Raw genomic sequence first — 16058 nt, 5'->3', positions numbered from 1 at the left:
TCCTTCCGCCCTCCGCCCTCGCCCTCCACTCCAGGGCCCGTCACTCCTCGCTACACTCTGAGCCCCCCCTCTCCCCACCCCCCTTCTCTCCACCCCGCCACGACTCGCACCCAGACCCCACCCACCCTACCCACCACCCCCAGCCCCACCACCCAAAGCCCCACCCTCACAGGTCCCACCCGGATCTCCACCCCCAAGTGCACCCCGAAGTGCACCCCGAGACGAGCGGACCCCACACGGATGTGGTGCCCAGAGAGCGAGGTGCGGACTCTGCACACCCCCCGGCCCCCTCCCCCCGTCTGTCTCAGTCCGGGCAAGACGCGAGCCACGTGTCGTACAGTCATCACGACAGCCAGGGGATCAGGGACCGACACCACCTCCACAACGATGACACCATGGCCAACAACGGCCATGACCATTACCACAACGGTGACAGTAAGGCCAGCAAAGACAACGGCCACCAGGACTATGGCCACTATCAGGACGATGACAGCAAGGCCAAGGATTATGGCCACAAGGATTATGGCCGCTACCAGAACGATGACATCAAGGTGAACAAAGACGAGAGCCACTTCCAGAACGACGACAGTAGCGCCAACAGGAACCCGCACTACCGCCACAACCACAACCACACCTTGCCCTGGCCGGAACACGTGACCCAGCCCTCCATGGGGTCAGCTGACCACGTGGGGGACGGGGTGGAGGGGGCGGAGGTGCCTGGGGAGAGGGGGGAGGAGGGGGAGACGGACAAGGACGTGGTGCAGAAGTTCCTGGAACAGGTGGAGAAGTACGAGAAGAACAAAGCCAACTGTACTGCCGGCACCCACCACAACTTGGGCAAGGTGCGTGCATGTGTGTGTGTGTGTGTGTGTGTAGTATGAAGTGAGTGAGTGAGTGTGTGTGTGTGTGTGTGTGTGTGTTGTCCATTGATTTCATCTTTTAGAATTGTTTATATTTCATGTCCACTGTGTAGAATACCTGACGAGTGACAGAAAGGGAGAGAGGTATAGGGCAGGAACACTAATTGCACACAGTAAAAATAGGTGCTGTACTGTGTATCTGTGGTGACAAAGAGCAATACAATACAATACAATACAATACAATACATTTCAGTGTTATATACAATGCCATGCAATGCGATGCAATACACTACACACAGGAAGTGTTAGGAGAGGCAGAAAAACGACAGTGCTATTCCTGGAAAGTGTCGGCCTTCATGGTGTAAGTCCGTGGTGCAACATGACCCATTCAGAATGTTAATTAACACACAATGAGGCCAGGAGATGAAATGATTAACAAGTAGTAAAGAGTGGCAACTCTCTCCATTCACAAGGTACACAACTTCAAGTCAGTGCTGCTTACGCTACCGATTCAGCTAGCACACAGGTAAATAATAGGTACATTGGAACAAACCCAGACACTTCCTCTCTCCAGAGAGATTCATTGGCTTCCCGTGTTGTGATCACTTTAATAATGATTCATTGGCTTCCCGTGTTGTGATCACTTTAATAATGATTCATTGGCTTCCCGTGTTGTGATCACTGTAATAATGATTCATTGGCTTCCCGTGTTGTGATCACTGTAATAATGATTCATTGGCTTCCCGTGTTGTGATCACTTTAGTAATGATTCATTGGCTTCCCGTGTTGTGATCACTGTAATAATGATTCATTGGCTTCCTGTGTTGTGATCACTGTAATAATGATTCATTGGCTTCCCGTGTTGTGATCACTGTAATAATGATTCATTGGCTTCCCGTGTTGTGATCACTTTAATAATGATTCATTGGCTTCCCGTGTTGTGATCACTGTAATAATGATTCATTGGCTTCCCGTGTTGTGATCACTGTAATAATGATTCATTGGCTTCCCGTGTTGTGATCACTTTAATAATGATTCATTGGCTTTCCGTGTTGTCATCACTTCGATTCATTGCTAATCCATTAGTGTGATATGACTTTTTCTTTCTTTGTTTTCTCCATGCTATGTTCAGAACCGGGTTCTTTCTTTGTTTTCTCCATGCTATATACAGAACCGGGTTCTTCCTTTGTTTTCTCCATGCTATGTTCAGAACCGGGTTCTTCCTTTATTTTCTCCATGCTATGTTCAGAACCGGGTTCTTTCTTTGTTTTCTCCATGCTATGTTCAGAACCGGGTTCTTTCTTTGTTTTCTCCATGCTATGTTCAGAACCGGGTTCTTTCTTTGTTTTCTCCATGCTATGTTCAGAACCGGGTTCTTTCTTTGTTTTCTCCATGCTATGTTCAGAAGCGGGTTCTTCCTTTTTCTCCATGCAGTGATCAGAAGCGGGTTCTTTCTTTTTCTCCATGCAGTGATCAGAAGCGGGTTCTTTCTTTCCTTCTTTCCTTTTCTTTTGTGTGAGAGTTAGGAAGGGAAGCAGAAGGAAGGTGGATCAGAGAGGTATGGCCATGTATCAGTTAGCAAATTGATTGGTTCAATCAAGAAAAGTCGTGTGTGTGGTTCTCAGGAGAGTTGTAGTTCCTTGCTCAACCAATTTTCTTGTGGCTGGAGGCACAGGGGAGACAATGACCAGAGTTGCCGTCCCTGTCTCCATTGACCTTCCTTTGTGACGCGCAGTTCTGCTCCACTTTTCATTATCGCCCGTCGTTGACATCGTTGTCGTCGTCATCGTTGTCTCTCCATTGCTCTTTTCATCATCGTCGTCAGTCGTCATCATCATCATCTTCTTTCTCAGCATCATTATCATTGACGTTATCATCATCTCATCCTCAGCTTTCCCAGGAAAGAAGAAGTGTCCAGGTTTCAGAACAGATCGTTGAAAGACTGGTTGCCTCTTCCCTTGGCCTGACCAGGCTCGCTTCGCGAAGAGACTAGAATCGAATATTGAAGAATAGAACAGAATAGAAAGAACAGATTGTCTTTATTACCAAGTATACCAGAGTCAGAGAGATAGACAAGTTGAGCAATGACAGAGCTGTAAAACTCGGTCAACTGTGATTTGTTTGAGGTCAAACTTTTTCAGCCGCCGAAGAAGATACAGGTGATGCTATCCTTTCTCCCCACCCCCCACCCCCAACCCCCCGCCCCCTCCATATCCCGTATTTTTCTCCCCTTTCAGTTCGTTGAAAATGGACAGTCCGATAGATTTTAACCGATAAATTATCTCCCCTTGTTTGTCTTTGATGACAACAAAGTAAGGGGTCACACTTCCTTCCTTCCTGTCTTCCACCCTCCCTTCCTTCCTTCCTGTCTTCCACCCTCCCTTCCTTCCTTCCTGTTTTCCACCCTCCCTTCCTTCCTTCCTGTTTTCCACCCTCCCTTCCTTCCTGTCTTCCACCCTCCCTTCCTTCCTTCCTGTCTTCCACCCTTCCTTCCTTCCTGTCTTCCACCCTCCCTTCCTTCCTTCCTGTCTTCCACCCTTCCTTCCTTCCTGTCTTCCACCCTTCCTTCCTTCCTGTCTTCCACCCTCCCTTCCTTCCTTCCTTCCTGTCTTCCACCCTCCCTTCCTTCCTGTCTTCCACCCTCCCTTCCTTCCTTCCTTCCTGTCTTCCACCCTCCCTTCCTTCCCTCCTCCCTCCCTCCTCCCCTCCCTCCCTCCCCTGACCCTTCCCATTTCCTCACCTCTCTTCAAATCATTTTTACATTGTTTTTGTTCTGCCTGTGAAACATATGCACACGCACACACACACACGCGCGCGCGCGCAAATACACACACATCATTGTGTTGTGTGTGTGCGCGCGCGCGTGTGTGTGTGTGTGTGTGTGTGCTCGCGCGCGCATGCGTGTGTTGTGTCATATTTCCTGGAATCCAGATTGCATTTTCTTGTCCCACAGCTCTCAGGCCTGTGGCGGTGTGTGTGTTCCCCCGTGGTGTCCACCGTGTCTCCCTGAGGGGGTGGGGATGGGGTGGGGGGACCGTGTTGTCAGCTTCTCTGCTTCCTCTGTCGTCACTTTGCCTTCACTTCCTTTTACTTCCCTTCACTTCTCTCCACACCCCACAGTCCCCATCTTTCACTTCACTTCTCTCCACACCCCACAGTCCCCATCTTTCACTTCACTTCTCTTTCACTTCTCTCCACACCCCACAGTCCCCATCTTTCACTTCTCTCCACACCCCACAGTCCCCATCTTTCACTTCTCTCCACTCCCTACAGTCCCCATCTTTCACTTCTCTCCACATCCCACAGTCCCCATCTTTCACGTCACTTCTCTCCACACCCCACAGTCCCCATCTTTCACTTCTCTCCAAACCCCACAGTCCCCATCTTTCACTTCACTTCTCTCCACACCCCACAGTCCCCATCTTTCACTTCTCTCCACACCCCACAGTCCCCATCTTTCACTTCTCCCCACACCCCACAGTCCCCATCTTTCACTTCACTTCTCTCCACACCCCACAGTCGCCATCTTTCACTTCACTTCTCTCCACACCCCACAGTCCCCATCTTTCACTTCACTTCTCTTCACACCCCACAGTCCCCATCTAGCACTTCTCTCCACATCCCACAGTCCCCATCTTTCACTTCACTTCTCTCCACACCCCACAGTCCCCATCTTTCACTTCACTTCTCTTTCACTTCTCTCCACACCCCACAGTCCCCATCTTTCACTTCCCTCCACACCCCACAGTCCCCATCTTTCACTTCACTTCTCTTTCACTTCTCTCCACACCCCACAGTCCCCATCTTTCACTTCTCTCCACATCCCACAGTCCCCATCTTTCACTTCTCTCCACACCCCACAGTCCCCATCTTTCACTTCTCTCCACTCCCTACAGTCCCCATCTTTCACTTCACTTCTCTCCACACCCCACAGTCCCCATCTTTCACTTCTCTTCTCCCCACACCCCACAGTCCCCATCTTTCACTTCACTTCTCCCCATACCCCACAGTCGCCATCTTTCACTTCACTTCTCCCCACACCCCACAGTCCCCATCTTTCACTTCTCTTCTCCCCACACCCCACAGTCGCCATCTTTCACTTCACTTCTCCCCACACCCCACAGTCCCCATCTTTCACTTCTCTCCACATCCCACAGTCCCCATCTTTCACTTCTCTCCACACCCCACAGTCCCCATCTTTCACTTCTCCCCACACCCCACAGTCCCCATCTTTCACTTCTCTCCACACCACACAGTCGCCATCTTTCACTTCACTTCTCTCCACACCCCACAGTCGCCATCTTTCACTTCACTTCTCTCCACACCCCACAGTCGCCATCTTTCACTTCACTTCTCTCCACACCCCACAGTCCCCATCTTTCACTTCACTTCTCTCCACACCCCACAGTCCCCATCTTTCACTTCTCTCCACACCCCACAGTCCCCATCTTTCACTTCTCTCCACACCCCACAGTCCCCATCTTTCACTTCACTTCTCTCCACACCCCACAGTCCCCATCTTTCACTTCTCTTCTCCCCACACCCCACAGTCCCCATCTTTCACTTCACTTCTCCCCACACCCCACAGTCCCCATCTTTCCCTTCTCTCCACATCCCACAGTCCCCATCTTTCACTTCTCTCCACATCCCACAGTCCCCATCTTTCACTTCTCTCCACACCCCACAGTCCCCATCTTTCACTTCACTTCTCTCCACACCCCACAGTCCACATCTTTCACGTCACTTCTCTCCACACCCCACAGTCCCCATCTTTCACTTCTCTCCACACCTCACAGTCCCCATCTTTCACTTCACTTCTCTCCACACCCCACAGTCCCCATCTTTCACTTCTCTCCACATCCCACAGCCCCCATCTTTCACTTCTCTCCACACCCCACAGTCCCCATCTTTCACTTCTCTTCTCTCCACACCCCACAGTCCCCATCTTTCACTTCACTTCTCTCCACACCCCACAGTCCCCATCTTTCACTTCTCTCCACACCCCACAGTCCCCATCTTTCACTTCTCTTCTCTCCACACCCCACAGTCCCCATCTTTCACTTCTCTTCTCTCCACACCCCACAGTCCCCATCTTTCACTTCTCTCCACACCCCACAGTCCCCATCTTTCACTTCTCTCCACACCCCACAGTCCCCATCTTTCACTTCTCTCCACTCCCTACAGTCCCCATCTTTCACTTCTCTCCACATCCCACAGCCCCCATCTTTCACTTCTCTCCACACCCCACAGTCCCCATCTTTCACTTCTCTTCTCTCCACACCCCACAGTCCCCATCTAGCACTTCACTTCTCTCCACACCCCACAGTCCCCATCTTTCACTTCACTTCTCTCCACACCCCACAGTCCCCATCTTTCACTTCTCTCCACACCCCACAGTCCCCATCTAGCACTTCCCCACTCCCCACAGTCCCCATCTTTCACTTCTCTCCACTCCCTACAATACCCATCTTTCACTTCTCTCCACATCCCACAGCCCCCATCTTTCACTTCTCTCCACACCCCACAGTCCCCATCTTTCACTTCTCTTCTCTCCACACCCCACAGTCCCCATCTAGCACTTCACTTCTCTCCACACCCCACAGTCCCCATCTTTCACTTCTCTCCACACCCCACAGTCCCCATCTTTCACTTCTCTCCACACCCCACAGTCCCCATCTTTCACTTCTCTTCTCTCCACACCCCACAGTCCCCATCTAGCACTTCCCCACTCCCCACAGTCCCCATCTTTCACTTCTCTCCACACCCCACAGTCCCCATCTTTCACTTCTCTCCACTCCCTACAGTCCCCATCTTTCACTTCTCTCCACACCCCACAGTCCCCATCTTTCACTTCTCTCCACACCCCACAGTCCCCATCTTTCACTTCTCTCCACACCCCACAGTCCCCATCTTTCACTTCTCTTCTCTCCACACCCCACAGTCCCCATCTAGCACTTCCCCACTCCCCACAGTCCCCATCTTTCACTTCTCTCCACTCCCTACAGTCCCCATCTTTCACTTCTCTCCACACCCCACAGTCCCCATCTTTCACTTCTCTCCACACCCCACAGTCCCCATCTTTCACTTCTCTCCACACCCCACAGTCCCCATCTTTCACTTCTCTCCACACCCCACAGTCCCCATCTAGCACTTCCCCACTCCCCACACTCTCCTTTCACGTCCCCTCTCTGCACTGTCTGTAATCACCCACATCCCATCTGTCTGTAATCACCCACATCCCATCTGTCTGTAATCACTGTAATGACCCACATCCCATCTGTCTCTGTAATCACCCACATCCCATCTGTCTGTAATCACTGTAATGACCCACATCCCATCTGTCTCTGTAACCACCCACATCCCATCTGTCTCTGTAATCACTCACATCCCATCTGTCTGTATCTGTAATCACCCACATCCCATCTGTAATCTCCCACATCCCATCTGTCTCTGTAATCACCCACACCCCATCTGTATGTATCTGTAATCACCCACATCCCATCTGTCTGTAACTGTAATCACCCACACCCCATCTGTCTGTAACTGTAATCACCCACACCCCATCTGTATGTATCTATAATCACCCACACCGCATCTGTCTGTAACTGTAATCACCCACATCCCATCTGTCTGTAACTGTAATCACTCACGTCCCATCTGTCTGTAGCTGTAATCACTCGCATCCCATCTGTCTGTAACTGTAATCACCCACATCCCATCTGTCTGTAACTGTAATCACTCACACTCCATCTGTCTGTAGCTGTAATCACTCGCATCCCATCTGTCTGTAACTGTAATCACTCACATCCCATCTGTCTGTAACTGTAATCACTCACGTCCCATCTGTCTGTAACTGTAATCACCCACACCCCATCTATAACTGTAATCACCCACATCCCATCTGTCTAACTGTAATCACCCACACCCCATCTATAACTGTAATCACCCACATCCCATCTGTCTAACTGTAATCACCCACACCCCATCTATAACTGTAATCACCCACATCCCATCTGTCTAACTGTAATCACCCACACCCCATCTATAACTGTAATCACTCACATCCCATCTGTCTGTATCTTTACTTTAAGGTGTGAAAGTCCAGCTGTGCTCTCCCCAAAGGGGGAGGCCTCAGTGCAGTGCCACCTCATTTCCTGTTCGTTTTGCTTCACTGACTGTGTACATAGACACACACACACACACACACACACACACACACACACACACACACACACACACACACACACACACACACACACACACACACGCGCGCGCGCGCGCGCGCGCGCGAATCAATATTCAATCGCTAGACCACTGTGTCGTCATGGAGGGCATGAAATAACACTACTTGTACAGGGTTTAGGTTTGCTTCAGTACACAATGGGTTCGTCACAAAGTCTACAGGTCACTTTCAAAAAACAAATACCCCTTTCTTTCTTTCTTTCTTTCTTCCCCATAGGTAACTCTCCATTCCCCGCCCCCACCCCCCTCCACACAACGTGTTGCTTTACTCGTACAGTGTCTGTTGTTCTAGTGTGTGTGTGTGTGTGTGTGTGTGTGTTCTTGTTGATGTTGTAGTTCTGTTGTTGACTGCTGTAGAGGAAATGCTTATTTTTGAAACATACATGACATGTCAGGAAACAGATACTGTGATAAAACAGAGTGGGCGAAGTGTTCCGGGAAAACCCGTTTTCTTGGTGTGAACCTGCGTGTTTTCTGTGATATGTCAGCCAGCACAGATGGTTTCCGTGTTGAGTTGGGCCACTTTCAGTCACTCTCCCTTCCCCGCATTCTACAAAGTATAATACATTACACTGATTTCTGATTCAAATGTTTCTTTAGAATGAACTATTTGGAATGTCTGCAAATTGGTGGCGTTGTATTATAAAGTGGAATCCATCCCCAATCACATCCATATCGTACTTACATTAGTAATTCATGTGGTGTATTATAGCATCTACCTGTCTTAGCAGGTAATTTGTGACTGCTACACCTGGACTGACTGGATAAGATTTAACTATCGGGTGGATTTTTTCTCTCTCCTAAAGTTCGCGTGAAAATTTCTCTAAAAGAAGCGTCTTTTATCATTTCCAAAGTAGTACACCACACCCGAATATTATTATATTTTTTTCCTGACTGAAATTTTTAACAAACTTCGTATTAAAATTTCTATAAAATAAGCGTCTATTAATTATTTTCCAAGGTGTTACGCCACACCCAAGTATAACTGTATTCCTTTTATGACTGATATTTTAACAAACTACTCTTCTTCGAAAAGGACTGAAGCCAAGACACAATCAAATCCAGTTTCTGGTATACTATTTTTGATGCTGTATAATCATGGCGATATGAGAATCCATTCTTTATTTACCAAGTGCACATAGCGCAGGTGTATGATTTACAGGCGTATTTCTGAAGTTGGTCGATGTATCAACCCAAATCCCGATCATTCTCTGTTTTGATGATTGAAGTTGGTCGATGTATCAACCCAAATCCTCATCATTCTCTGTTTTGATGATTGAAGTTGGTCATGTATCAACCCAAATCCTGATCATTCTCTGTTTTGATGATTGAAGTTGGTCGATGTATCAACCCAAATCCTGATCATTCTCTGTTTTGATGATTGAAGTTGGTCGATGTATCAACCCAAATCCTCATCATTCTCTGTTTTGATGATTGAAGTTGGTCGATGTATCAACCCAAATCCTCATCATTCTCTGTTTTGATGATTGAAGTTGGTTGATGTATCAACCCAAATCCTCATCATTCTCTGTTTTGATGATTGAAGTTGGTCAATGTATCAACCCAAATCCTGACCATTCTCTGTTTTGATGATTGAAGTTGGTCGATGTATCAACCCAAATCCTGATCATTCTCTGTTTTGATGATTGAAGTTGGTCGATGTATCAACCCAAATCCTGATCATTCTCTGTTTTGATGATTGAAGTTGGTCATGTATCAACCCAACTCCTGACCATTCTCTGTTTTGATGATTGAAGTTGGTCGATGTATCAACCCAAATCCTCATCATTCTCTGTTTTGATGATTGAAGTTGGTTGATGTATCAACCCAACTCCTGACCATTCTCTGTTTTGATGATTGAAGTTGGTCGATGTATCAACCCAAATCCTGATCATTCTCTGTTTTGATGATTGAAGTTGGTCGATGTATCAACCCAAATCCTGATCATTCTCTGTTTTGATGATTGAAGTTGGTCGATGTATCAACCGAAATCCTCACCATTCTCTGTTTTGATGATTAAACACCGACGTAGGATTGGTGCCTGATTCTCCAGATCGGAATAAATGTTTGAAAAAAACAACACGTGTATTGGAATTCATCTGGAATGGCTGCATTTTCACTCCCCACATTTCGCAACCATGCAAAACAGTTGGTATATCTATTGAATTAAATGAGTTCCCAACATATTTTGAGAGATTTCGTTTTCGAGCCACTTCCAACAATGGATGTCGCATTCAGTGCATGCCTATATACAGGCCTAATTTGTTCAACATGCAAAATGTATCTGTTCTAATGAAGTCAGTGCTGAAATATTTAGATTAAACAAGAAGAAATTGTTACAATAAACTCCATGCTGAAATATTTAGATGAACCAACAACACATTGATTATGGAAGTCAAAATATTGGCCTTCCATGCTGAAATATTTAAATGAACCTGCTACAAAAGGATTATTGAAAGTGAAAACATCGCCACGATTCGTTCCGATAGGAAACATAACCTTTAGTTTGATGGGTTCACACACACGCACACACACACACGCGCGCGCCCTCGCACACACACACACACACACACACACACAAACACGCGTGCGCGCGTGCAAACACACCCACGCAAACACGCACACACAAATCCACACACGCAAACACACACCCATGCACGTACGCATGCACGATCACACACACACACACACACACACACACACGCACACACACACACACACACACACACAGTGCTACAGGTGAACCACACACACAGTTCACTGTGATGAAGCAGGCACTGGGGGCCTGAACCCCCTAAGGGTTATCCAGGGAACTGACTGTGTGTCTCGTGTCCTGACAGAGGGTCATCAGTACCTGACCCCCCTAAGGGTTATCCAGGGAACTGACTGTGTGTCTCGTGTCCTGACAGAGGGTCATCAGTACCTGACCCCCCTAAGGGTTATCCAGGGAACTAACTGTGTCTCGTGTCCTGACAGAGGGTCATCAGTACCTGACCCCCTAAGGGTTATCCAGGGAACCCGACAGAGGGTCATCAGTACCTGACCCCCCTAAGGGTTATCCAGGGAAATAACTGTGTCTCGTGTCCCGACAGGGGGTCATCAGTACCTGAACCCCCTAAGGGTTATCCAGGGAACTGACTGTGTGTCTCGTGTCCCGACAGGGCGTCATCAAGCAGTACGGCCTGAACCGCTTCAAGGCCCAGGCCCTGGTGGCGGTGAACCGGGCCAACTTCCTGTCGCGGATCTGGAAAGAGGGCAACCCCCAGCTGCTGGCCTCTGAGTACTTCTTCTTCACCCAGGTCCGCTCCATGGTGGAGGGAGACCCCGAGATCTTCGCGGCGGGCAACTGCTACGACCAGGGCGAGTTCAAAGACTACTACCTGTTCTGCCCCTACGCCTACCGCACAGGGCGGGGCGACATCAACGTCAAGGACCTCAGCGTGGAGTATGACTACCTGGGCAACAGCTCCGAGTGGTTCTACACGGCCAGGCACCGCGCCAGTGACCTGCGGAACTTCTCCTTCACTGAAGGTCGGTGTGTGTGTGTGTGTGTGTGTGTGTGTGTGTGTGTGTCTTTGTGTGTTTCTGATTGCCTGTCTGATTTCCTGTACGTTGGTTGGTTGTTTGCCTTTCTGTTTATCTGGTGTTTCTGGCTGTCTGTCACTTTCCCTCTCTCTTCGAACATGGCATCTCTCTCTCTCTCTCTCTCTCTCTCTCTCTCTCTCTCTCTCTCTCTCTCTCTCTCTCACACACACACACACACACACACACACACACACACACACACACACACACACACATATATATATATATATATGTTTATATATTTATGTATATGCTCACACTCGAGCACACACGTGTGCGGCGTTCAGGCAGAGAGAGAGTGGTTGGAGGGGGGGTGGGGGGGGGGGGTGTCTGTGGATTGGGGAGTGTGGTGGGGTGGGTGGGGAGCATTTGAAAAACCACGAAACACGAAAGCGACATGCCATTAAAACATGCAGGGACAGAGGGTTTTTTTTCTCCAGATCATTACATCTACCTCTAATTCAGGTCATTCCCATCCTCTGATCTGACGTCATTTCCTGCACACCATTGACGCCCACCGCGCAAGCGCAGACTGACTTTATCATGTATATAGAAGAAAATCGGTGTATATTTATTTTGTGTGACGGAGGATGCCTTGAAATAATGACCAGATTAGGGTGGAGTCCCCGAACCTTTTTTTTAACAGACCGTGAATTGTTTGGGAGGCCGCCTCAGTCTCCATCAAGTTGTGTGCGATCTTGTCGAAGTGCTGTCGTCATTTCTATGTTTTGCTCTCTCTCTCTCTCTCTCTCTCCCTCTCTCTCTGTAGCTTTTTAAGTAACCTGAATCTGAGCTTTGTGTGCCTTGCCCTTTCCCGAGGCTCTGGGAAGTGATAGGTTGGTATTTCGCCCTGAGCTATTTTCATAGATTTTTCCTCCAGCTCTGGGCGCTGTTGTGTGTGTTGTTGCCGCTGCTTGCCTGCATTCTGCCTGCTGTGTGCTGCATCAACAACAATTGATTCACAGCCACTCCCGCCGCTCTCCCCCTGTCTCCCCCTGTCTCCCCACTTCTCTGTCTCTCTGTCTCTTGCGCTACCTGCCACTTCTGCTCCTCTGTCGTCTCCTCTGTCAGCTTGTTTGTTTGGATATATACACGTCTGTCGGTCTGTCTTCTTCTGTCTGTCTGTCTTTCGGTCTGTCTGTCTGTCTGTCTGTAGAAAAGTCGGTTGGAAGAGTTCAGGTTTGGCAGTGTGATGTCATGGTCTGGAAGGAACCAAGAGCAGCTGAAGCGACACTGACTGATGACTGGACAGTACTGACTGATGATTGGACAGTACTGACTGATGATTGGACAGTACTGACTGATGACTGGACAGTACTGACTGATGATTGGACAGTACTGACTGATGATTGGACAGTACTGACTGATGATTGGACAGTACTGACTGATGACTGGACAGTACTGACTGATGATTGGACAGTACTGACTGATGACTGGACAGTACTGACTGATGACTGGACAGTACTGACTGATGATTGGACAGTCACTGACTGATGATTGGACAGTACTGACTGATGACTGGACAGTACAGTACTGACTGATGACTGGACAGTACTGACTGATGACTGGACAGTACTGACTGATGATACTGATGACTGGACAGTACTGACTGATGATTGGACAGTACTGACTGATGATTGGACAGTACTGACTGATGACTGGACAGTACTGACTGATGATTGGACAGTCACTGACTACTGATTTGAAAGCTTTGCGGCCAGTTCTGACCGACCATTATGTGTGAATGATCCGATGAGCAGACAGAGGGAGAATGAATGGTGTATACTTTGAACAACTCAGTGTGGCTCGGCTCAACGCCCGCTTTATGTCAGGTTAATACAATGCTTCCAGCTGGCCCAGCAGCAGACAGCTGCATTATCAATGGTTTCTCCACTGCACTGGGAATTCTTTTACAGCTTAGTCTTGGTGAAAAAAGAACTCTCAAACTAACAGACAAGATTGCATTGGCTCTTAGTGCTGCAGCCTTGGGGGCTAGTTAGCCTTTGGGGATGTAACCTGGGCAAGACAATGTTCACTACTATCAACTTGTAACTCAGATAGACGGGACAGCAGTTGCCTCCTCTGCTGTTCTGATGGTCACAGTCGGACACAACTATCATACAATAGGGGGCGCTATGATCACGGGAGGCCAGTGGAGGTGAGGGGAAGCAATCCAATCTTCCACTGTTCTCATCTGACGTCACTGAACTGTACAGCCATTTGGGCGAGACAATAAACCGAGGTTCCGTGTGTAGCATGCTCCCAGCGCACGTATACGAACCCACGGCAACGAAAGGCTTGTCCCTGGCAAATTGTTAAAAAAATCACTTTGATTGAAAAATCAAGTACACTTACAGGCAGAAGATAAAGAAGAAAAAGGGTGGCGCTGTACTGTGGCGACGAGCTCTCCCAGGGAAGAGCAGCCTGAATTTCACACAGAGAAATAAGTTGTGACAACAGGACGAGACGAGCCGAGAGACGAAACAAAAGACAAGACAAGACAAGACCCCTGTTCCACCCACCTGAAGGCAGATAACCTAGGGGTCGTTGCCCTCCCTCACACCACACGGCAGCGACGGACAGAAATGTCTGCAGATGTTGGTGAAAAACAACGAAACAAAGAAAAAGAAAAAAGAAAAAGACCAGCGAACAAACAAAGGGCGAGGAACGCCCTCACACACAACATCCTGTTTGTGATGAACACGGCACGACAAATAACACCCCCAGCTACTGGCTTTTGTTTCCGACGACTGTGTTGTCAACAATCACATTTATTGATAAAAAAAAAGTGACAAGAAAAACAAAATGTATATATAACTCTCTCTCTCTCTCTCTCTCTCTCTCTCTCTCTCTCTCTCTCTATATATATATATATATATATATATATATATATAGTTATATATATAACTATACACACGCACGTACACACACACACGTGCGCGCGCGCGCGCACACACACACACACACACACACACACACACACACACACACGTATCTACATATAGATATCTCGCGACAAATATAGCGACAATAAACGAAGAAAGAAAGATACATTGATACATAGACAGACAGACAGATACATAGACAGACAGACCTCACCAGCCTGAGGAAACAGAAACATGATGAACCAGCCATAAACAGTTGGTTATGACCTACCTGACGCCGGTGTGTTGTCAGAATTGAACACGTGACATGACAGGGGAGACAACGTGGTGCAGTTGTCGACCCCTGGTTTGGCTGGGAGGAGAGAGGGGTGTGGTGGTGGGGATGGTGTGGTTGTTCGCCGGCTAGGAACCAAGTGGCCGCTGTCTGGGGAAGGGGAGGATGGAGAGGAGGGAGGGGAAGAAATCTCAACGGCACGTGTGTGTGTGTGTGTGTGTGTGCGCGCGCGCGCTGTACGTGCGTGTGTGTGTGCGTATATATATATATATATATATATATATATATATATATATATATGTGTGTGTGTGTGTGTGTGTGTGTGTGTGTGTGTGTGTGTGTGTGTGTGACTGAAGCCTGACTAAATGACACAGGAAACAAATGATGAGCGCCTAACAGCGGTTTTCAGTGCGCTTTACATAGGTAGGCATAATCTGTTGTTTGTAAATGACCTTGTGTTTGTAGATGACGAGTTTGGATCTGTGGTTGAGGGTAGTATCGTGATCAGTCATCACAACGTGTACAGCTGGGATCACAGTGAGCAGCCATGCACCTTTCCCTCACTCTGCCAACATGACTGTTGTTTCTTCTTTCAAGAGACCAGACCTGAGGGAGAGAGAGAGAGACAGAGAGAGAAAGAGACAGACAGAGAGAGAGGGAGAGAGAGAGGGAGAGAGACAGAGACAGAGAGAGACAGAGATAGAGAGAGAGGGGGAGAGAGACAGAGAGGGAGAGAGAGGGAGAGAGAGAGAGAACCATACGCTGTCCATTTCATAAACTACATAACCAGGCCAGGCCAAAAGAAGAAAAAAAAACCTTCCGGTTTTTGTTTTGTTTAGCTTGGGGGGTTGGGGGCACGCACGTGGTGGGTGTGGGTGTGAGTGTGGGTGTGGGTGGGAGTGTGGGTGGGAGTGTGAGTGTGGGCCAACTCTACACTCGTCTGGCTTTCTCTTTCCCGTGTCTTTGTGTCTGTTCCTGTCTTTCTCCTCTCTTTCCCGTGTCTTTGTGTCTGTTCCTGTGTCTGTTCCTGTCTTTCTCCTCTCTTTCCCGTGTCTATGTGTCTGTTCCTGTGTCTGTTCCTGTCTTTCTCCTCTCTTTCCCGTGTCTTTGTGTCTGTTCCTGTGTCTGTTCCTGTCTTTCTCCTCTCTTTCCCGTGTCTCTGTGTCTGTTCCTGTGTCTGTTCCTGTCTTTCTCCTCTCTTTCCCGTGTCTC

General features: G+C 48.3%; 1 protein-coding gene across 1 annotated transcript in view; it reads left to right on the top strand.

Annotated features, from left to right (window-relative positions):
* Positions 1-234: 234 nt before the first annotated feature.
* The window catches only part of LOC143285669 (putative G-protein coupled receptor CG31760), a 143853-nt gene continuing 128029 nt past the window's right edge, over positions 235-16058 (top strand). The window contains exons 1-2 of the mRNA XM_076593067.1: positions 235-842; positions 11264-11633. Of these exons, the coding sequence (XP_076449182.1) occupies positions 396-842; positions 11264-11633 (817 nt within the window). The 5' untranslated portion in view covers positions 235-395. The remainder of the gene's footprint in view (positions 843-11263; positions 11634-16058) is intronic.

Source organism: Babylonia areolata, chromosome 9 (genome assembly GCF_041734735.1).
Source record: "Babylonia areolata isolate BAREFJ2019XMU chromosome 9, ASM4173473v1, whole genome shotgun sequence".
NCBI lineage: Eukaryota > Metazoa > Mollusca > Gastropoda > Neogastropoda > Buccinidae > Babylonia > Babylonia areolata.
Note: the sequence above shows the minus strand (reverse complement) of the source record. Positions and strands in the feature narration are given on the sequence as shown.